The sequence below is a fragment of the Psammomys obesus genome, unplaced genomic scaffold (genome assembly GCF_907164565.1).
Source record: "Psammomys obesus unplaced genomic scaffold, mPsaObe1.curated_primary_1811, whole genome shotgun sequence".
NCBI classification, from domain to species: Eukaryota; Metazoa; Chordata; class Mammalia; order Rodentia; family Muridae; genus Psammomys; species Psammomys obesus.
The window spans coordinates 1,471,299-1,494,416 of NW_026596147.1; the positions used below are offsets into that span (position 1 = coordinate 1,471,299).

Genomic DNA, 23,118 nt, shown 5'->3' on the forward strand with positions numbered 1-23,118 from the left:
TCATCTATTCTGGAACTCAAACTCCCACTCCTCTACACACAGAGGCCTGTGCTGAAAGATGACTACTCTGGGACGGAAGACACAAACCAAAGCCAGCTCAGGAGCAACACTTCCATAGTTCCATGTATTCCCAGAAGTCCCATGGAAGAGAAGTTGCAATACAAGTAACCAAAGCATTGCCAATAAACATAGACAGAAGATGCAAGAGTAGCACAGGGAACATGATGCATCAGAACAGTTCTTTATGATAGGACCTAACATATCTAAACTGGAGCAGGGAAAGGGAACAAGACACAAACACCACCTTTCTGACGTTTTGATTCACAACTGTGACAACATGGTTAGGACCAGCACTGTAGCACGACTTCACACAGTCTGGTCTGAATGGTTCCAGATCCCCATTTCCCAAAATGCCCAGACAAGGAAAAGCAGGCAAAAGGGAGTCATGTGCTGCAGGGTCCAAGGCACAGTTGCAAGGGGTCTCCACTGTCTCAACCTAAGCCTCCCATCCAGCTTTCCTGCCCTGAACCGTCCACATCCATCCATCACAGGAAATACATACAGCCTCGCTGAACATCTTCTGGAGCTCCACTTTGCATGCCTTCATCTGAGCTTTCTCCTTCCTCCAATCTCCTATCAACAAAGCTTCCTAATCTAACCACTGCTAGTTGGTCGTCCATCTTCCAGTATCAAACTGGTGCTGCGTGGAGTGAACCATACAAACAAAAACTGAAATGACTGGAAAAACCCAGGGAACACATTAATACTAATACTCGGGAAATAGAGCCTGTGTTATTAGCCTCAGCCCTGAGTGATGCTACAGGATAATAAACATGAGCGTGAGCTGGGTGAGGCTGAGGAGAGAGCAGCAGGCATTGTGAGAAGTGGAAGGCATGCCCACCCTACACTCCCCTTTCAGAGACTATTCACAACAGACCTCATGTACAGAATAAGGAATCCCAGCAGCCAAGTCATCATGGCCTAAGATTACAGGGGGTGGGATGGGAGGGAGCCCATGGGAAGAAGGGATGGCAGAGACAGAAAATTACAATATTGTTGCTATTATACAGAACTGTTTAGGATTTAACAAAAACTTTCTACAAGTGAGAATTTTATTAAAGATCAAAATTTAAGGTCCCTTTTAATTACTCCCTCTATTACAGAAACAGCTCAAGTTATAACAGCCTTCACCTCATATACAATATATATATACAATATATATATATACATATATATATATATATATATACAATATTGTATATGTATATATAGCCTTCACCTAGAGATTTCCATTGCATTCGTCAAACTCTGTAACTGTAATCAAATAACTGAGGCAGGCCACTCTATAACAAAGGTTTATTCTGGCTGGCAAGTCTGAAATAGGCACAGGTGCCAGGGAGTTCTGAAGGATGCCTCACAGGGTTAGAGTAGAAGAGAGCATGTGCTCTCCCTGGCTTCCCAGAAAGCCAGCGGTAATGCGGTCCCTGGGCTTCACTCCCAAGAGCTTACTCAGTCCTCATCACTGAGAAAGTCTTCCGTCCTCTAAAAACAGCATCCCACCCTTTTTTTTCAATTCTAAGTTAAGTCTGTTAAGCATATAGCAAGCAGGAATAAATAAACCAGCAAGCAGCAGGTAGGTAGTAAAATAGACATATCATCCAACAGGAACCACTGGGGAAGCCCCGGCCACCTACCCCCCAAAAAGTTAGCTGGAAGCACTGGTCAACAAAGAGAAGCCTAGGCAGGGTGTCTCCACCCTGACTTCCTACTCTCTTAATACCTCACAATAGGGACTGAGTCTCTTAACCATGAACCCTAGGGGGACACTCAAATCACAACACTCTTCCTGTTTTCTTTTTTAGCTTAACTCATCTACATTCAATTTATTCAGTAAATGTGTTCAACAGGTTTATAGTATGGTTTGTGCATCTGAAACTCAGAATAGTTCAGGAACACTGACTTCACCCCCAAACAGCCGACCTCACTTCTGTGTTTCCAAGCCCCAGCATCCATGGATCGATCTATTTTCTGTCTCTTTAAACTTATAGATTTCAAGCATTTCACACACATTTCATACATACCTAGAATCAGACAAGATATGTAATGACTGACATCTTTCATTTAGTATATGGCCAAGTTTCATTCCCATCACTGTATCCTTATTTCAACTCTCTTAAAAAATCTCATTTAACTTCTCTTTGCCCCATCTACTGCGAAAACAAAGATAATTCTCAGCAATCAGATGGTCAACATCCCAGGAAATGTCGACATCACTCTGAAAGGGCTCACAGTCATTGTGAAGGGCCCCAGGGGAACCCTACGGAGGGGCTTCAGTCACATCAATGTAGAGCTGAGTTTTCTTGGAAAGAAAAAGAAGAGGCTTGGGGCTGACAATGGTGGGGCAACAGAAAGGAACTGGCCACTATCAGAACCATCTGCAGTCACGTTCAGAACATGATCAAGGGTGTTACACTGGGCTTCCGTTACAAGATAAGGTCTGTGTATGCTCACTTCCCCATCAACGTTGTTATCCAGGAGAATGGGTTTTTGGTTGAAATGTGAAATTTCTTGGGTAAAAAATACATCCACAGGGTCCGAATGAGGACAGGTGTTGCTTGTTCTATCTCTCAAGCCCAAAAGAATGAATTAATCCTTGAAGGAAATGATATTGAACTTGTCTCAAATTCAGCGGCTTTAGTTCAGCAAGCCACAACAGTTAAAAACAAGGATGTCAGAAAGTTTTTGGATGGTATCTATGTGTCTGAAAAGGAAACTGTGCAGCAGGCTGATGAATAAGACCTAAGTTACTCTGCTCCAGAAACAAGATCCTGAATTATAAGTTTGACTTTGGGTGTCTTTTGGAACAATAAAAGACTTATATTGAAAAAAAAAAACTTATTTAAACAAATCTACTCATCAACAAATGAACACTTGAGTCGCTTCCTGCTTCTCTGTTACTTTGAATAATGCTGTTATATTATGCATAAACCTTTTGTGAAATACATTTCTTGCTTTCATGGATTCCAGCTAGGAGTTAAATCTCTGGATCACAGGATAAATCTATTTTTAACTATTTGAGGAACAGCAAAATACATTTTGTTTCATAGAAATTGCAGCAATCTATGACGCCTCTGCATACTTCCCAACAAGCTATTCTGTCTCTGTAATCATAGGTTCTCTTCTGGATGGAAAACTGTATCTCACCATGATTCTTCCCCCAAGTTAAATTATACCTAAAATTAAGCAAATATCTGCTCAATTTACTTATAATTGCAAGTGTCTTCATCTGGAAGTATTTCACATTATCTTAGTCTAAGATTTTTGTTTTATGTGAACTAAACTGTCCAGCATTCTTATGTTCATATTTTAGTTCCTCGTTGCCTAACTCTTCAGCCAAGAGCTACCAGCCTTAAGCTTGCTGTTTTAAATGTAACAGGAAGAAAATGTGATTTTCTCAAATCAAGCTAATGTATGCAGTATGCCGGCACAGGTGAAGATGTCTGAAGAAGTCAAAACACAAAGTCATCACTGAAAGAAAATGTTCTTACAAACAATTGTGTTGACAAGCAAACCTATAGTTTTTGCCACCACAGCATAGCTACATTGGTAGGCTTTAGCAGAAATACTAATAACCATAGTAAAACTGTTATACCAGATGCTTTCCTAAAAACCTTAAAGAGCTTTCCCATTCTCACTATAGTCTCCTATGTTAGGTGCAGAAAGCAATGCAATGGTGGACTTGGTCCACACTCTACCAGCTGAGATGGCACAAGAGGGTAGATAATCTGACTCTGACTGTGTCGTCTTCATCACTGCCTCTCAATTCCAGATGTGTTTCAGAATTCAAATGTGAGCCAATAAAAGTTCTCCTAAAGATCACGTCTTGTGCCCTACCTTGAGGTTTGGCTCCCCACTTCTCTCATGACAACACCACCTCACTGCCTGGATCAATGGATTAGAACTGAAGATCCATTGATAAGCCCACGCTCTTATTGCTCCCTAATTTTGACAAAGAGGCCAGCAATACACATTGGAGAAAAGACATCCTCAACAAACGGTGCTGGTCTACACGTACAAGAATGAACCTATAAACTTATCTCTAACGCTCCACAAACTCAAATTGAAGTGACTAGAATGCCTGAGATACCTTGAATCTGTTAGAGAAGAAACTTGGGAATTTCTGAATAAGAGCCCCATAGCATGGAACTGATAAACAGGCCATGAAACTAAAAACTGCTGAACAGGAGAGCACATCGTCATTCAAGTAAAGAGGCAGCCTAGAGAAAGGGAAAAACCCTTTGCCAGACTATATAGCAGAGAGGTTAATTAATCTCTCAACACCCGCCCCCCATCAGAGACACTTCTTTATGTAGTAGATGGCAATTAACTGGTTAATATCCAGAGTATAAAATACTGTGTTGTGCTAGGCCTTGAATGAGATCTCTAAAACACACACATAACACAACACATACACACACACACACACACACACACACACATACACACACACACACACACCTCCTCCAAGGCTCAGGGGTCATCGCAGATAAGAAAAGACTGCAGGAAGCAGTAGTTGTGGATGGCTAGAACAATACTGCGTTTCGCACCAACAGGGCAGCAGCACATGAACTCAAAGAACGTACAAGACCTGCACGGGTTCAAGGCGGAAAAAGATCCCACATCTTTTGGATGAGGGAGTGGTCAAAAAGTCCCACATCTAGCTGAGGAGCTACTGGCATTTGGTTGCTGCTGGGAAGGGAAGAGGGAGAGTCAGTTTTCTTCAGGGATGAGGCCACTGAAAGGCCAGTAGACAGCCCTACCACTATTGGTATTACCATCGTTAAGCAGTAAGTAGACACTTCGGTTTTTATACAAAGACTGAGCACATTCCTGAACACACGGGAGGGAACAGTATGGTGGTGCTAAAGTAGAAACTAGAGACGAGGGAATGGGTGGCAGTCTTGATTCAAATACACTGTGAATGTATGGAATTCACAAACAATAAAAAAAAAAAAATCCACACTTTTTATTATTTTTAAAATTTAACCACCAGGGGGCTTAAAATTATACATGCTGCTCACAGTTCTGGCTTGAATTATACTTCTGTGGACAATGGTGATTTGAGTTGCTCAGGGAAGTTTAGTTTAATATACATAACTTTAAAATAAATTGTAAAAGAAAATTACACAAGTAAATTGTAACAGTCTGCATCCCCTCAGACACCCTGGATCATTCATCTGGATGTAACTTAAGGTATGGAAAGAAGAGATTTTTCTGCTGTAGAGTAGAGAAAAGTCACTTAGGGCACTTGGAAGAAAGCTGGCTTAGGACGGTGCATAGAAAAGTTACTTGCTCTAATGACTCCGAGAGCAGTGCAGACACAGTGCAGCCTAGGAAGTTTTCCTGAGCTCAGGGAACAGTATCTTTAGTAGGCAGAGTGGAAGCTGATGCAAAAGGCCAGATGCCAGCTCCTACCTGCCTCTAAGCAACACTTGGCCTGGCACATTCAACAGGCCCTCCATGTGGTAGGATCACCTTTGCCTGTGCACACTGCCCAAGACACGGCCCAGCAGGAATGAGGCAAATTCTAGTACCTTCCATGCAACCGCATGGTTTTAGTATTCCCTGGATACCTGGTGCTTGGAACATTCAACCTAAGGCCAGGACCCAAAGTGTTCAAATTAATCCTAAAATGCATGCATTCCAAGGGAAGAGGTCATCAGAGTCGGCTGATTCCATTAAGTCTTCTGTAGGAAACATTGTCTTGAGGACAAGACTCAGGTTGGTGTTGTAGGGGCTGTAGGTTGGTTAGCATACATATTTACTTCAGAAAATCTAGCAGGCCTAAGGAATATCTGGGCATTTGAAATGTGTAGCTCAGACCAGGAAAAAGGAGCCTGTTTACCCTCTCTTCCCACAGAGTGCAGAAATGACAGCAAGTTTGAAGAAAAGGCGCCAAGCTCTGTAGCTAACCAAGAGACAGCCTGTGCTTACAGTGAGGGGGAGAGACAGCTGAGAGGAAGGTAAGAGAGTGCGCCAGCACTTGTTGCTCCTGCAGCAGGGGAGGGATGGGCTCCTGGGTTCCTGCCATGTCAGCTCATCCTTTCCACACTAAGAACAGCTCTTGGGTAACAATTCTGAATTTGGGTAACAACACTGAAATTGCACATGCTTGGGAAAATAACCCCACCAGGACTTCGGGCAAGGTGACAGCTGAGAGGGTGTTTTCCTCTAATGGCCAGTGGCTGCATTCAAAGCAAACAGCTCTGTGGATGATTAACACACATGACAGATGGGGCTACACTTGAAACTGAAACAATTAGTGCCCAGGCTTTTAAATACGAAACTGTTGTGTTTGGATAAACCCAGGATAAGGCAGAAATACTGATTTGTTCACCTTTGTTGCCAAACCCAAACCAATATTTACAAACCATTTTGCTGAACAAAGTTCATGTCAGCTGACATCAGTCACATATGCCACAGACTGCAGAAAATTTTACTTGGCAGCCTGGAGCTGGATGCTAGGTCTCGTGATACTGTTTTATATAACAGGGCACTTCTACTGTATAAGCATACAAAACACTGCAAAAAGCTAAAAGCCAACATAAGGTGTGTATTTTAGAACTCAAAAACTATGAAAGTTACTCAGAAGAATGGCTGCTTGACCTAGTCTTCCATGCATCAATCAGTTTACTTTTTCCTGTGCAAATGCTAGGCAGAATGAGGGAGGACACAAAGAAAGAGACATTCAATCAGTCGTCCCACAACCCCTAAAAGCAGTAATGAGCATGTTCTTCCCCTATAAGCCATCTTAAAGCATGCCCCAGTGCCACTGATGTTGGCTTTGTCACTTTTCCTGCTGCAGTCAAGTAGCTGAGGCCATTTAGACAATCCTCAAATAAGTAGCATAATAATAACACTCCCTTCACTGAACAGCATAGGAAAGGTATCGTCCAAGACATACATGGAATCTGATGAAGGGAAACATTTAGTCAAGTCAGCTTTGTCATCTCCCTCTTTACTGAGACTCAGAATAGACTTCTGAATTGTACTTAACCTAATATGGTCAACAACACAGCCCTCCTTAGCCTCCCAGCCACACTGGTCATTTTAAGAGAACTCCTCACCACCTGGAGAGATTCTCCAGAGAGCACCAACAAGACCAAAGACTATTCTTCAAAACATTTTCTACTCTTGTTCATGATATACTCTATAATTTCTGAGCAATACGAACATTTTTTTGAATAGCCTTGTTTTCTTTAAACAAATATAATATTACATGACATAGTGCTGTTAAACCTAAACTCTGTGCATCTGTGTTAACACTGCTTGATCTGGTAGTAAAGAAAACATGTATATCCAAAGAACAACCATCCATTTGCATATGCAAATGCAGGTCCACACAAACACGCTCCAGAATCCCCAACACTGACCTGAGGAACACCAGATGGCAGGGTCACACGAAGGATGCCCACTAGCTTTGGTTAGCTCCACTCCAGTGGACTGTGCTAAGAGGACAGGTTCACAGATGCACAACATACGGGGAACTTTGAAAGCAAGCAGAAGCAGAGAAATTGGGACGAGGAGTAGGTGCTGGCATCAAGTTGGCAGGAAGGTATCCTGCTGGGGTAGGTCTGAAAAGGTGAAGTAAGATGCAGAGGACTTCCTAAGTGAGAAGTGAGAAATAGTAAGATCTGGAGAGGACAGGAACCCCATAAGGAGAGCAACAGAACCAGAAAATTTGAACACAGGGGTCTCCCCAGGGACTCATATTCCAACCAAGGAACATGCATGGAGATAACCTAGAACCCCTGCACAGATGCAGTCCATGACAGCGTAGTATCCAAGTGGGTTCCATAGCAATGGGAAGAGGGACTGTCTGACATAATCTGATAGGCCTGCTCTTTGATCACCTCCCCCTGAGGGGAGAGCAGCCTTACCAGGCCACAGAAGATGACAATGCAGCCATTCCTGATGGGATCTGATAGACTAAGATCAGAAGGAAGGAGAGGAGGACCATGGACTTGGGAGGGGTAAGTGAGAAGAAGGGGGAGAAGGGAGGGGAGGAGGGAGGGGCTTATGGGGGGATACAAAGTGAATAAACTGTAATTAATAAAAAATTAAAAAAAGATGCAGAGGACACTGGGGCTTCCACACTCCCACCATGGTGCACACGCTCCCAGGAACCACACACTCAGCAAATCTAAGATGGCACCATCGCTAGCGAACAAACACCAACTGCCAAGCCCTAACAATAATCTTGTGGAAAACAGCCCGTCTTGTCATTCCTTGAAACAATAAAAAAGTGGGAGGGTATTCTGTGGGTAGGGGTGGCCAGATGAAATTTTAAATCCTCACACACCACACAGAGAAAAAGCACAGACTCTCAACTCACTGTACTCCCAAGTCAGGAAGAGATGATCAGTAAAGCCTGCAGGACAGACCGTGGCTCAGGAGAAAACTACTTAAAAATGGCTGAGGCCGCAGTTTCTCAGGAGCCACCCATCCTGTAAAGCGTGGTTTAAGAGGTTCACTATATCTGTGGTAGCACAGCCAGGAAATAATCCAGCTGAAAATAAGGATTCTCCACGTGGAAACTATGCTACCAAGCTAAATTCTGAGAAACAATGTCAAGACAGATCATGATCTCTAAGTTTCCATAGTTAATGCCTGAAATTCTCAATCTGTGACCGAAGCACTTTTCAGTCGGGAAAGTGAACCCCCTGGTCTCCTCTCAACCAGCGCTTCCCTGTGTACAGCCAGGATGGACGAGTAACAATGAACCTTTGTTCCATGGGTTCTAGGCCCACTTCCCATGTGGTCTGCTGTCACCAAGATTTCTAGCTCTATATAACAACTTGCTGGGAAAATCTCCACCAGGCTTAACATGTTCGTTCGTTAGTTTTTTGATGTGCTGAGTGGACATAAACTACATTATGAGGCAGGCAAATATATGCCTCTGGAACTGTCTTTTAAATAACAAAATTCTGCCAAAGGTTTGGTTATGAGTCTCAGCATCTGCTTTGATAACTCTGCTAGGTCGAGTCTTTCAGAGGCCCTCTGTGGTAGGCTCCTGTCCTGTTCAACAGCTGGCTCTTTGACCTCCCCCCTCCCCTGAAGGAGGAGCAGCCTTGCTAGGCCACAGAGGAGGATTTTGCAGCCAGCCCTGAAGAAACCTTATAAGCTAGGGTCAGAAGGAAGGAGAAGAGGACCTCTCCTATCAGTGGACTTGGAAAGGGGCAGGGAGGAGATGAGGGACGGAGGAGGGATTAGGAGGGAATGAGGGAGAAGGCTACAGCTGGGATACAAAGTTAATAAACTGTAATATTTAAAAAATTGAAATTTAATTAAAAAAACAACTTAATTAAAAAAATCTATCAAAAATAAATAAATAAATAAATAACAAAATTAAGAAAACTAACCCACAGGAAGCCAGAGGATGTATCAAATACCTGGTTGACTGGGTTAACCTGTCCACTCCATTGCAGTGCTTATTTTAGAATATATTAATGCTAACCAAGAAAAAGCAGTATGACCTTACACTGGGAAACTCTTGACAGTCTATAAGTCATCTTTTTGTTTGTTTGAGACAGGGTTTCTCTATGTGACCCTTGGCTGTCCTGGACTCACTTTGTAGACGAGGCTGGCCTCAAACTCAAGATATCTGCCTGCCTCTGCCTCCCTGAGTGTTGGGATTATAGGTGTGTGCCACAATGCCTGGCTATAAGGCATCTTTTTAATGCTATGATTAACAAGGACATATTTATAGCATTTGCATTACCTTACATATAAAGGAATGGAGATCTGCTTAATTTTATTCCAACTAAGTCAGGAACCCAAACATAGGACTTTCACCCCCTTAGACCTGGGCAGTTTCTATATCAACCTTTTTCTCTTGAGGCAAAAAAAAGAGTGGCCAAGAGTTTGGCACTGGGCTCATGATACTGAGCAAAAGCCATGTTTCTACCACTTACCACAGTGAGCACACCTAGTCTCTGTGCTTCCATTTCCCCATCTGTCAAAGGGAACCAAGAAGAGCAGCTACAGGGTGGTCTCAACAGGGTCACAGTAATCTACTTGAGCAAATGTATCTTTGAAAGTTAGTGTCAACCATTTAATCACCTCCCCCGAAATATTGTCCCTATTACTATGTGAAGAGCTTTTCTGGTTTGAGAACCACGAATTAACAAGGATCATGGTAATCTAATAGGAAACACTTCATTCAAATCCTCCTCTAGGACATGATCCTGACAAAGGCAGAGAAATTTGCACAAGGAAAACTATAATAACCTCCTCTTCTTAGGATGAATGGAAACTGACTAACCAGATCTGGTCTTGGTGAGGATGTAAACACACACACACACACACACACACACACACACACACACACACACGACATCAGGCATCCTCCTTGATCACTCTCCACCTGACATATTGAGGAAGGTATCCCCCTGAACCTGAACCTCTCTGATCATCAGCCTTTACAGGATAATAAGCATCTGAAAATGTCTAGCATTAAGCTGTAATATACTAGACTCCTGAACTGGAGAAACACACCTGCAGTTGGTGTGAAGAAGCAAACTGCCATATGCCACGGGTTTATGCACAAGACCACACAGAAAACTGGCAGCTGCAGGAATGGAAAGTGGCCTTTAGCCAACAAAATGTGGGACCCTGCACCAAATTCTGCCAATAGCCTGAGTAAGCCCATAAGCAGATGGCCTTAGTCTGAGCCTCCTAATGAGAACACAGGCTGACACTCAAAGGCCTGGTAAAATCCTCAAGAAAAGCTTTTAAGTCCCCAGCCAAACACAAAACATGCTTAGAATCCTGAAGCGCAGAAGCTGTGAGATATTGAGTATTGCTGAGCGTGTATGTAACCAACCATGGCACACACTTTGTCCATCCAGAGGGGAGAGAAGAGCACCACCCACCATCCTCACACACTAATCCATGGACACTCCTGAGTCCTCCCTAGCTTCCCTTTATTCACAGCACTCACTGTACAGTGAAAATAGGCATGCAATTTTACAACCTGAATGTGTTACTTATTTCACCCACATTTTCTATCAAGAATGTGGAACGAAATTATTTAATCAGTTTTCTATTGTTGGACATATATCTGGCCTCCAAGGTTCTACTATCGTAAGTCAAACTGGTATCCGTGCGGGCATGTTTAAAGCCATATTCTGGATTAGTCCATAAGAGGAGGAAATCTTTAAGAAATTATATTTCACTAAGCAAAGTGCACACCCAAAGACAAGTATTTCAATGCTACAGAAATACTCAAAGCACTGATTTACCACCTTCTTTGTAGTGCTGATATTTTTTAATTGAGAAAATGATTCTTTGAAATTTATCAGAGCCAATTCAAATATTTTATGACTTTTTCAACTTAGTTTATCTTTAACTGTCTGATCTGAGAATACAGCACAGATGTTATGCATTATAGAACACTGCTCTGAAATCAAATACAATCAAATAAGCAAAAATACTTTCGTGACTGTAACTCAGTGCTCAGGAGGCAAAAGTACAAAAATATCTACTTTGAGGCCAACCTGGGCTACACAGTTGGACCCTATATCCAACAAAAAGAACTAAAGAAAAGAAGGAGGGAGGGAGGGAGGGAGGGAGGGAGGGAGGGAGGGAGGAAGGAAGGAAGGAAGGAAGGAAGGAAGGAAGGAAGGAAGGAAGGAAGGGAGGGAGGGAGGGAGACAGGAAGGAGAAGGGGAAGGAGGAGGAAGAACAGAATCACAAGCCACCCAGCACTAGCCTGACATCCAGAAGTTGCTCAGTATTTTACTTAAATGACTAAGTAGTAAGCCACACGGATATAGAATAGCCACCAATACAAGATTCCCGTGGAATGCAAGCAATAGAACTGATGGTCGGAGCAGGGAGGGAGGATGGGAGAGAAATGGGGGGACTCTAGGCAATACTAAAAAGATGGCACATTGGATATTAACCAACCAAACAAACAAACTGGCCCTGCCTTATCTTTCCCCAAAGATCTTGTTTGGGGGCAACCTACGAAAAGAGGGTGCAGGCTGCTGTGCCACCTCATCAAGCTGTGACATTTAACACCCGCATGAGCATTATGTGCCTTGTTCCTCAAACAAAAGGCAGATGGCCTCTTCAACAAGTACCAAGGATGCCTGCAAGACAGACTCCACTGCTAAAGAGAACGGCCTCAAAGAGCATACGCTCTACTCTCCTATCCACCGTTCTTACAAGATAGAAAAGTCAGCAATCCCTTATTCTCTGAGAAGAAAACAATTATCTGTATGTGAGAAAAGGGGAACTAGAAAAACTAGCAAGTTGCAAAACTGCTGCGCACTAGAAGCATCCTTTTCAAGTTCTTGGTGGGTGACTTACAACCTAGTAAGTTAAAGTTCAAGTTGATGTAGACTGACCTCAGTGAAAGGACCTACAGAGGGGGCGAACTTACCCTAAGTTTCTGTTTCTAATGAAATATCCTGGGGTTCTTACTCACAGACAAAACTTTCTAGACACAAGAAGCACACACTTTCCACTTTCCATCTCATAATGTCTTCTGGTAAAATCCATGGCTTAGCAAACCTGAAGGAAAAAAACAGTCATGGGGGATTCCATGACTGCCCTGCTGCCCAGCCTGGGATGCCAAGGACCACCATGTTTGAAGCGAAACCCCTGGGAAAGTGGGCCTTACGAGGTGCAGCACTTCATTGGCTGAGCCTTGACCAGTGGGTTACAGTTTACTCAGAAAAAACAGGGAGTCAAACATTGGTCAAGACCCCGGAAGGGCATCCAGAAAGCTGTCCTTGTTTCCAACTCCACAGAGCCAGAGTTATGCAGCAACCCCATGAACCCTTGTGAAACAGACCTGCCCTTCCGAACTTAGTCAGTTTGCCTGTCCTTGAGAAAAAGCAGTGAGACAGACCAGAGGACAAGGATTGAAAAACCAAATACAGGATAACTTAGAAACCTAAGGCAGAGGCCTGTTATAAATATTCCGTGGAGCAACTTTCTGTGCAGAGAAGTTATGATATGGAAAGCTGTCTTAGGAAATTGCTTATTGCAAACTGTAAAGTGTGCCAATGTGAAGTTCTCCTAATGCTGGTAACAGTGTGAGTGCCTCTTACACTGAGGAGTGTCTTCCCAACAGAGCTGGGCTACCCCACTTTTCTTCCACAAAGTACTATTTATAGTAAGGACTGAAAGAAGTCTTAGTTGCTTAAGAACCTCTAATATCCTCACCTTGATTGTTAGAACTTTGACCTAAGAGACAACAATCTTTGTCAAAATATGATGAACACAGGGCAGGAACTATGTTTTGTTGTTGTTGCCTTAGATGCAGGAATTGGCTTTTCCCAGCGCTAAGAACTGAACCTAAGGCCATATACTACTAAGCTAGACCCACAGCCTTCAATCCAATTTTAAAGTATTTCCACCGAAGGTACCAAAGTGTCATGTAGAAAAAAACAACAGCAAAAATCCTGAGTAAGTTATTAATTGAATCCTCCCAGTTCCCTACAGGCGGAGTCCTAAAGAAACAGCAGATGTGTTCACACTTCCCCAGTGTGCCATTATGGTCTTGCCACACTTTGCTGTCCTGAAGGAACAGGGAACTCAGCAAGTAACTGAGGACAAAGGTGTATACCCCCCCCCCCAAAATCCAGCTCCTTCCTTGCCCCTCTTCATCTCAGACTCCAAGTTCCTACTGAGACACACAGCTTCCCTAGACTCTACCCCATCCTTCCATACTCCCCTCTGAGGCATTCTAGTGTTCACAAGCAGGACATGGCTCTGTGGCCCCAGCATCTTCCTCTTTCTCAGTTGCCTCTGAAAGACGCAGGATCTCTCCCGGGACATCATGATCAGAAAGAGCATAAACAGTATTGAAGCAAAACACATGAAATGCAAGACACATGAGTGATTCTTCCCTATCATATGCCCGTCTTTGCATTTCTCTCCACACGAATATACAAGTTCTCATGTACCCTCACAGTGCTCCCTGCTCTACTAGGATGGGGTGGCATGTGCACGTGTGCTCTGGCAGTTCCTGGTATTTAGACATGAGGACTCAGAACGCCAACACCTTCCATCATCAGCCACTCAGAAATGTGCACCTGATTTCCACACAGGAACACTGGGCCACTGCTGTAAGGGTAGGACTGCTTTCTTTCCAAATGTCCTTGAATAGAAGAAAGTGAAGAAAGGAAGAAAGAACAGAAGGACAGACAGACAGATGGAAGGAAGAAAGGAAGTTTCCTTCCCTCTGTATATTTATCTAGAATATTAAAGTACTAATGCAGAGTACCTGGCTACTAACTGCCAAATGATAAATCCACTTGATACTACTACTTGGATGAAATGAGAAGACTGTTAACGTGTTTAAAAAGTCACTGCAAAAGGACTCTTTTCCCAACTGCCACATTACCACACTTGTTTAACAGTATCACTGGAAAAAAAATTAGATCAAAAGACTATCTTATTCTATTTTGGCATCAAAATACTTAACTATTCTCTTAATGCTGTGCATAACAAAATGGTTTACCTTCCAGCATTTTCTGAAGACTGTTCCTCATGACATGGATGTTCTCTATCCCGATAAACTGAAACTTGATATTGGAATAATTGTCTTCATTCTCATAGCCTTTCCCTGCAGCACGATTTGCCATTGCATTAAGCTGCAGTGGTCAGCAAAACAAAATAGTCATCAATTACATTCAGGACATGGAACAACCAATACATTTCTTGGACACTTAATTAAAACATTGCAAAGACCTGTAGACACACAACGTGGCTTACATTCCTTACATTACTTAGCTCTCACAGCTTCAAGGGTAAAAGCTGAGCTTATGGTCAACAGCACTCATGTGTTGGCCTGAGTAGCATTTGCTTAGTTACAAGTGTTCTGTAAGTTCTGGAGATGCCTCTGCCAGTTCTGACAGTGGTGCTGACTTGATGCGGCAGTCTGTAGCAGAGCCAGTTTAATACCATCCTTGCTGATTGGCAGAAGACTGTCCAGAGACAGCCATCAATATAAGGCTCTGAAGTTAAGTTATCCGCCAGAACCATAATGCAAAGAACCAATGTATCGGATAGGAATGTTCCTTCTAATTTGCACAATGGAACCTTCAGAAGGAAGCACTGAAGACAGAATTCTGGTTCAGCCTTCAGGACATTTCTTCCACTTGACTTCTTCAAATCTAGATGTCTAATGTGGGGGCTTTTGTCACTTTCATATCCACGATTTTGGAGATAAGACCTTGGAATTTCAGAGTGAACTTGGTTCAATGCTAATGAATGCTGAAGAAACTCATTAAGCTCAAACTGCTCCAACCTGTGCAGTAGCATCAAGCAGATAAGCCCTGTCCAGTTAGGCAAAGCAGATTTCTTACAAGGATAGATGGCTGGGGCTGTTCCTCCCTGGCAGCATGACTAAGCAGGCTGTTATATGCATGAAAGCAGCAAGCCTATAATATCTCAAAAGAGCACTAACTGGATAAGCCACGGCACATCCATGCCGTGGAATACAGCCAGGCACCAGAGACCCAGGCCCCAATCTACCTCTCCTCTCTTCCCTTTCTCGGACACTACACATCTACACGTTCATATGTGTAAGCTACAGAATGCTCATGCATTTATTAGCAATGGGCACCCATTGTTAATAAACTTGTTGGTAGACTGACATTCATTAAGAATAATTAAAATTATTTAATATTACGACAATTTGATAACAACTTCAGCAGAAAAACAGGGAGTGTCAAGCTGCCGGGTAGTACTATTGCTTCAGATACTCTTGTAGCCTTCCACTGTTACAAGAATATATATTAACTTTGAACTATATGTCACAGAAATGAGAGAATCAGGAAGTCACACAACACAGCTGAGAACAAGCCACTGTCACAGGAGCCCTTGCTTTATGAGCAAGCTGGCTCCAGCTCCTCAGCTCAGCTCTTCCAACATCTGTGGGGGCTGCCAGCAATTCTGACCCCAGTCTACAAAAGCAACTCTCCAGTCCTAAGGACAAAGCCTTTAGCTGTAATCAAGAAAAACTTTAATAGTAAATCTTAAGGGCTACTCTATACTCGTCCATTAAAGGGCTCTAATATTTTGAGGGATGGTTTTTTTTTTTTTTTTTTTTTTTTCCTTCCAGAAACTACATATAGATGTTGCTCTCATGGAGCTGTGTACTATAAAAAATCACTGCTTTATATAATAATTTTCAGGGCTGTTGTGGCTAACCATTTGTAATGAGCTTCAGAAAATATAACAAATTAACAGGATCCATACAAGAAGCCTTATGTTACATGAACTATACACACTTATTCTGCATCTGACTTCAAGCCAAGCCTTCTCACCACACCCCCATCCTCTTCTAAACGTATGTAACATGTATCAAGCAAAATATGCTTACTACTACAGTTATTACATATATAGTACATGTTCACATTTTAAATTATTTAGAAGCTACAATGAGAAAACTGACTGGCAGTTTTCCTTAAAAGCACACAGTAAAAAACTTCATGAAAGTCAATGTGTACTTCACATAATGAACAGAAGGTGGCGATATTTAATCTATTTAAATAATTTTTCAGGAGCTCCACTTATTTTATGTGGCAAAAACTGAACTTCCAAAGCAGAAACACAGTTTTAGGAATAAACAACCCAAAAGTTACTCCATAATGAGACAGATATATAGATAGAAGAAAGAGAGAGCCAGTATGCTTGCATCAGGAAACTACTATCAGCAAGTCAAATGTGGATCATCCTTTGGCTGAGAACTGCAGTTCATAATTAAATAAAAAGTTATGGAGTTCAGATCCTAAAAATTCCCAAGTAGATAAAGCCACAGAGGTAAATGCGGCCCAGTTTCTAGACATGCTTCAGAAGTAGGGGTTCGAAAATCCACCTGGTTCAAATGTGAAAAGCGTTTGCTATTTGGCATCAGAATTTCTGGTGCAGAAATACCCACAGGAGAAACAAAAGGTCACTGGCTGGGATCAAAAGATCACATAATCATGTGATCATCATGCACATGAAGCTAGCTGTTCCTGCTGCCATAAGAGCACAACTGAATGTGGAATGGAAAGCACGTAAGGCTGCTGCCAAATGGTAGCTGATAATCCCACCAGGCCTGGGAGGGGTCATGTGAGCAGCAGGACCTGTGAGAGTTGGAGCCTGAAGGCAGGTGAGAACACAGTGACAACCTCAGTTACAGAATTTAAGCTCTGTGGTGGTGAACACTTGCTGAGTCTTGATTTAGAGTCGATGATAGAGGTCCACTACGTGGGAGCAGCATGGCAAGTGGAGGGCATTTAAAAATTTATCAGTGAGCCAGGCCTGGTGGTACAGACCTGTAATCCTAGCTACTCTGAAAGCTGAGAAGGGGACAACAGTGCAAGTTCAAGGACAGCCTTTGCAACTTAGTAAGACCCAGTCCTCAAACAGATAGTGAACAGAGACTGGGGATGTAGCTCAATGGCAAAGCACCTGCCCATGTGTGATGTTCTAGGCTCAATCATCCCCAGCACTGTTAAAAGAAAAAGTCAGCAGCGAGGAGGGAGAGATTATGAGCTCCCAGGAGCCTCATCAGCAACAAAAACATCTCTGCACCTCACCTATGCCCATGCTACACACACAGTTAAACAAAGGAGACCTAATGACCAGCTGACCAACTGGACACATGACTACATAAAAGAAAGAGGTAATGGGTAACCAAGACAATAGAAAGAAACAGATGTGCCACCCGGGATCAATCAGACCCACGAACTCCCAGTGAGTGTTGGTCTTGAGATCAAGCAGTGAAGGCCTGGTCCCTATCCTTACCTTGGAGTCCAGGATCACACCAGTTATATTTTATGCCTGAATCATGGCAAGACCTGATCTGACAGTGCTGAATAGCAAACCACAGCAAGCTAACTTTAGCGGAACTGGGCCAGGGCCTAATATGGGTTGTCAAAGGAAGGTCCCCTCCTCTCTTCATCTTGCCATGACCTACTAACTCTAACTATGGCCCACTCATGAAAGTACTACATGATTTTATTGCCTTCAAGGACTACAAATGAGCTTGTCAAATCTCCCCTTACCATCTAGAGATATCATGTGCATGTTTAAGAGAATCAGCATTATATTCAAGCAGGACTTCTCAGTCCAGGTTATTTTATGTTTTCAGCCCATAGAGGGTATAAAATGGTCTCTTTCCCTCTCTTCAGGCTGTGTGGACTGATGAGTGCTTTTCTCAGGGATGCTTCCTTCCTGTGCTTTCTACCAGGCTCACCTGTTCTATGTAACTGGTAAAAGGGGCCACACAGGAGGAATGCAGTTAGATAAAGAGTTCTTTGCAAAGCTAGGCAAATGCAGTCATCTTTTTGGTTGACAGGCTTCTCTGATTAATGCTGACTGTCTGCCTTCTCAATACAGGTATCCAAAGTGTGACTTTCCTAAGGTACACACATAGGCTCCTAGAGGTAGGAAGTGCCCATTTCACTCACATGGCAGATCGCCTGTGGCATGAGCCTATTTCAGCAGCCTTGCCAGCATACTTGCCCGATGCCCCTCACTAAAATCCTTCAGTATAGATATGCTGTGTTAGCAAAATTTTATCAAATTTGTTCAAGTTCAACCTAAGCCAAAGGATATTTCTCCATGCTTTGCACTGATAAAAAACAGGAGTGAAGACTGTCCCCGCCCCCATCTGCCATGAAACACAAATGTCTCTCTCCCATTCTCCTTCTCCTGCGATGGCTATCTGCAAGCTTGATGCATATTAAGACCAGGAAACAAGGTCCCAGGTTCCCACCTCTCTTCATAGTTATGTTTTGCTCCCTGCATGGAACCCAGTGAACAGACACTACCTCATTACCAGAGAGAAGAGAGAAATACCCCATGACTTCCTGTTAGGCAATAAAACAACCTCTGATGCAGTGACCTTCAGGCCATAACCACAAAGCAATACTTGGAGCTGGAGCAGGACAAGGGCCAGTCACCCACTGAAACAGTGACAGTCTCAACCCCACCCCTGCCTTCAGGACTCATCCTTCCTCCACAGCTAAGCATGTGACAGTCTAGCTTTTCCCCTTCAGGAGCTGATAGACACACAGCACACAGCTCAGAGCCCTTCTTGCTCCTTTGGTCTTGAAGTGCTTTGGACTAAGCTTAGAGCTGGCTCTTCAGCTGAGTCTCTGGTTCCACTGGGTGCATGATCAACCAAGGTGGCAATCCTCTATAGTCCAGAAGTAGAAACAAGGTTCCCCCAGAAAAAAAACACTGGCTTTGAAGTCAAATAAGCCTGTGTTTGACTGAATGTGTCCTCAGCCCTAAAATGTGTGGTCTTGGTTGAATTACCTGACCTCTTTAAAGCTAAGCCCTCACATAGGAAAAGAAAAGAAAGTCTTCCAATCTGCAGGATTCTCATAAGAATGAAATGAGAAAGTGCTTACCATTTTTGCAAGCTCATCAAAAATCCCAGAATATCTGATAAAGCCACAGGCAAGGCTGAAATATGATGACACACTGCCTGCTTTAGACCTCAGCAAACACTGTTCTGATGCGTTTTCTTATTGTTTAATGTACCAACCTCTAGCGGTGGCATGTGACCTAGGAGACTTCTCAATAAATTCTTGGGACTGTCACTGCCTCTGCAACCCTTCAGTTTCCCAACAGTGAACAATGCAGAAGGCTCTCATCTGAGTGAAGGACTTGGGAAGTTCTTGTGTAGACTTAGCTGGAAGGCCAAGGATCGGGCTGCTCTGAGCTGCATCCTAAGCCTTTCTCTTTAATTGTACTAGGAGCAATCCTGGGTGCAGGGGCAAGGACTGGGGAGGGCTTGCATAGCAAAAATCTGCTTAGTTTCCTGGATACCTAGGAAGGCTAGGGAGAGGGAGGAGGAAATCAACCAACATGGCCATGGTCTTAAAAAAAAAAAAAAGGAAACAAACAGTTTAAAAACCATATGAGTGGTCCTGGATAGATATGAGAAGAGGTGACCCCACTTAATTTAATGGATCAGAGTCAAACTTCCTATTACTTAAGAATAACAAAGAGTACTAAATATACCCTTTAAATCAAATCCTTAGAATTAATTGGCTTTAAAGATGACCTAGCCTGGCCTCGCAGCTGTCATACTCTAAGGAAGGCTTATACTATACAGAGCTGATGTGGCTCACTGGCTCTTAAGTTAGGATGTCAATCTGTTTATCTCTATTGGAAAAGCCCTGTCTTCCCTCCCTGTCCCAAATATCCTCTAAGAAGCACATAGCTATCAGAAAATACAGAACAGCTCTACCTTACATAAAAGACACAGAGAGGAGGACAGTCAGTGTTGCAAGGCAGGGGTTTGAGCCTGATTCAGGCACAAGCACAAACTGAAAGACCACAATACAAGTTAAAGACTTTTTCACATCTTTCAGGTGCAGAACTTCCAGCTGGACAGGATTTTCATACCTGGTTGACAATTTGACCAATGCTGTGAAGTGAAAGTTTACTAGGAAGGCAGAGACCCATTATGTATTGTGTAGCAAGATGTGAAGACTATATTTACAGAGACCTACATTATGCCACCAAGTGCCTATTCTTAAGGGTTTTACTTTTAAACTGGCAAGAGTTCGTAGTCTATTTTCTCTTTCCTATGTCATGTTTTTATTCCCTTGTATTCATTTTTGAATAGCATGACTGACATTTAATTCACATATTATACAATTTATAAAACTTAACAGCACCCATTTATTGTGTGACCAGCACAATGTTTAAAACAGGGTAAATAAAAATGTACTCAGCACACTCAACCTTTTCAGGAGTGGAGTGTCAGCACAGAGCAGCCCCTTGGGGTTCCCATGGTTTGTTCTCGCCAAGAACAACAGTTTGCAGACAAACCAACCGTAGTAAGGAATATTATCAGTGAAGCTTTGGTTCCCTCCAGCCTCTGGACTCAGGGCCACAGAGGCATGTATGAAAATCCTGACACTTACTTTAGGCCGTGTGTCCACAACATAAATGAAGTCACTTCCGGGATTGGCTTTCCTGATGGCTTGAAGCATCTGCTCGTCCTCCAGGCACCGAGCACTGAAGCCAGAAAGGGGCTGGCTGCTCCTGCAGATAGAGGCCTGAGGGAAGAGGCCACAGAAACACAGTATTGTCAGAGATGCTTTGGGAGTATCCCCGGAACAGGCACCTTTGGTTAGCATGCACCTTGCGCCAACATTGGAAAATGGGATTGGATTTTATGGAAATCAAGATATGTTTGTTTTTAACCCAAGTTGAAGAACATGCTACACTGGAAGCTTTCTGTGTAAGATATTAGGAATGTGTGACAATGTTTGGGTAGGATTCAAATCATGAAATTTAAAGCTATTTAAGCAACCTACTTTCCTTTCCACTAATATTGTTTCTTTTCACTGAAAGTGTAATAACTATTCTCCTGAAACTTACAAAACACTATTAATGCCTTTTGTCAGTTTCTGTAGTGCTTTTTGTCTATTTAAAAGACTCATAAACACCCAAAATCAGGCATAAGGGTCACATTTCTACAACAATGAAAGCTTCATGTTACAGCTAGGTTTGCTCGGCAACAGTGTTTAGAGACAAGGAGTTTCTTCAGCCCCCATCTCAGCTTGTCCTGCCATTTCCCTGCCCTGCAATTCCAACATCAAACAACTGTCTTTCCATTTCACCAGGTCCTGCACTGGTGGGATTAACCAGCTGTAGCTTTAAACAACCATGGATGAAAGTATTTAAAGAAAAGTACTGACTCTGTACTGAATACACTCAGATTTGTTGTTGTTGCCTCTCCCTAAATAACCCACAAGTATTTACCTTGACTGGGGATTTTAAGCAATCAAAAAATCGATGTAAAGTGAGCAGGAGGGTGTGAGCAGGGTTCGTGCAAACATTACCATTTTATGTGAGGGTTAGTATGTGCAGAGACACTGGTCTCTGAGCAACCCTGAGACCCATCCCCACAGACAGCATGGAGAACTTCATACTGCACTCTTGGATGATATATAGAAAAACCATGAATAAGTGAGGATAGGTAAACACACAGCTTTAAATTTAGCTTTCACGGCAAAATATTTTTGTGGGTTTAGCTTCTGGGACTTTAATCACACATAAATCTCTTGAATTTATGATCCTTCTGACTGCTAGGATTTCTGGCTACACCACCATACTCAGTTGGTTTATTCAGTGTAGGGGATTGAACCCAGGGCTTTGTGCATGCTAGGAAAGTTATCCACAGACTCTCGCATATCCAGGCTCCAAATCAACAGGAAGTTGGGCAGTATGACACAGCTGTAAGAGTAGCATTGCAGAGAATCCAACTTGAGTCTTAGTTCTGCTCACACTATACGGTCTGGAGCAATTACATGCCTTCTGAGTATCTCAGCTTCCTCTTGTATAAAAGCTGGTAATAGTTAAAAATCAAGTGGAATGCTAACGTGTACACTCCTGTAACATTCCTAGAACTATGCCGAACACCTTAGTTACTTTCCAATGAACGCAACTATATAAACAGAAAGCACGAAAGTCTACATTAAGAGAATTTGTCTTAATAGAAGTCACTTATGAGGTTTTTTCCCCTAAACATTTATGCTGTGAATATAGGAGACCATGTTGTACACAATTTAAAGCAAAATATCTTTTGAAAATCCGAACATACTAATAAAAGATAAAGTAACTCTGAGTGACAAACATACCCAGAATGCTGTTTATAAGTGAAATGCCTCTATGACCTGCAAAGCTGTTTGATCCCAAAGGGAGTTGGGGCAGGGGTGGGGCACAAGGTTCATGTACAGAAACAGGCTTAAAATTAATGTTATCGGCTACCTTGACATCTGGTAAAGCCAAGAGGCCCTGATCCAAGCTCTCACCACACGCTGCTTCTACAGGTAAGGGGCTCACATCAGTAAGGGGCTTCAGTTTCCCACCAGCCTATGGTAGTAACACAGCAGTCAAACCTCCTGCAGGAACAGGATGAGCTCCCTCTCATGACTCCTGTAGCACCCCATTTTTACTGCTCCCAGTATAATCTCATGGCCCTTCTTATTCTATGGATGGGTTATAATGAGCAATAAGAGCATGGGAAACCAACAGACCATATCACCTAACTTTTCCTTACTTGCAGAAATCCATATTTCA

General features: G+C 42.8%; 1 protein-coding gene and 1 pseudogene across 2 annotated transcripts in view; one reads left to right on the forward strand and one right to left on the reverse strand.

Annotated features, from left to right (window-relative positions):
* Positions 1-23,118, reverse strand: part of Mtmr7 (myotubularin related protein 7) — a 91,170-nt gene that overhangs the window by 13,287 nt on the left and 54,765 nt on the right. For both annotated transcript variants that reach the window (XM_055593573.1, XM_055593572.1), the window contains 2 exons: positions 20,955-21,089; positions 14,537-14,669 (listed from right to left, as the gene is read on the reverse strand). In XM_055593573.1, coding sequence (XP_055449548.1) covers positions 14,537-14,669; positions 20,955-21,089 — 268 coding nt within the window. The remainder of the gene's footprint in view (positions 1-14,536; positions 14,670-20,954; positions 21,090-23,118) is intronic.
* Positions 834-2,801, forward strand: LOC129666432 (60S ribosomal protein L9-like; annotated as a pseudogene).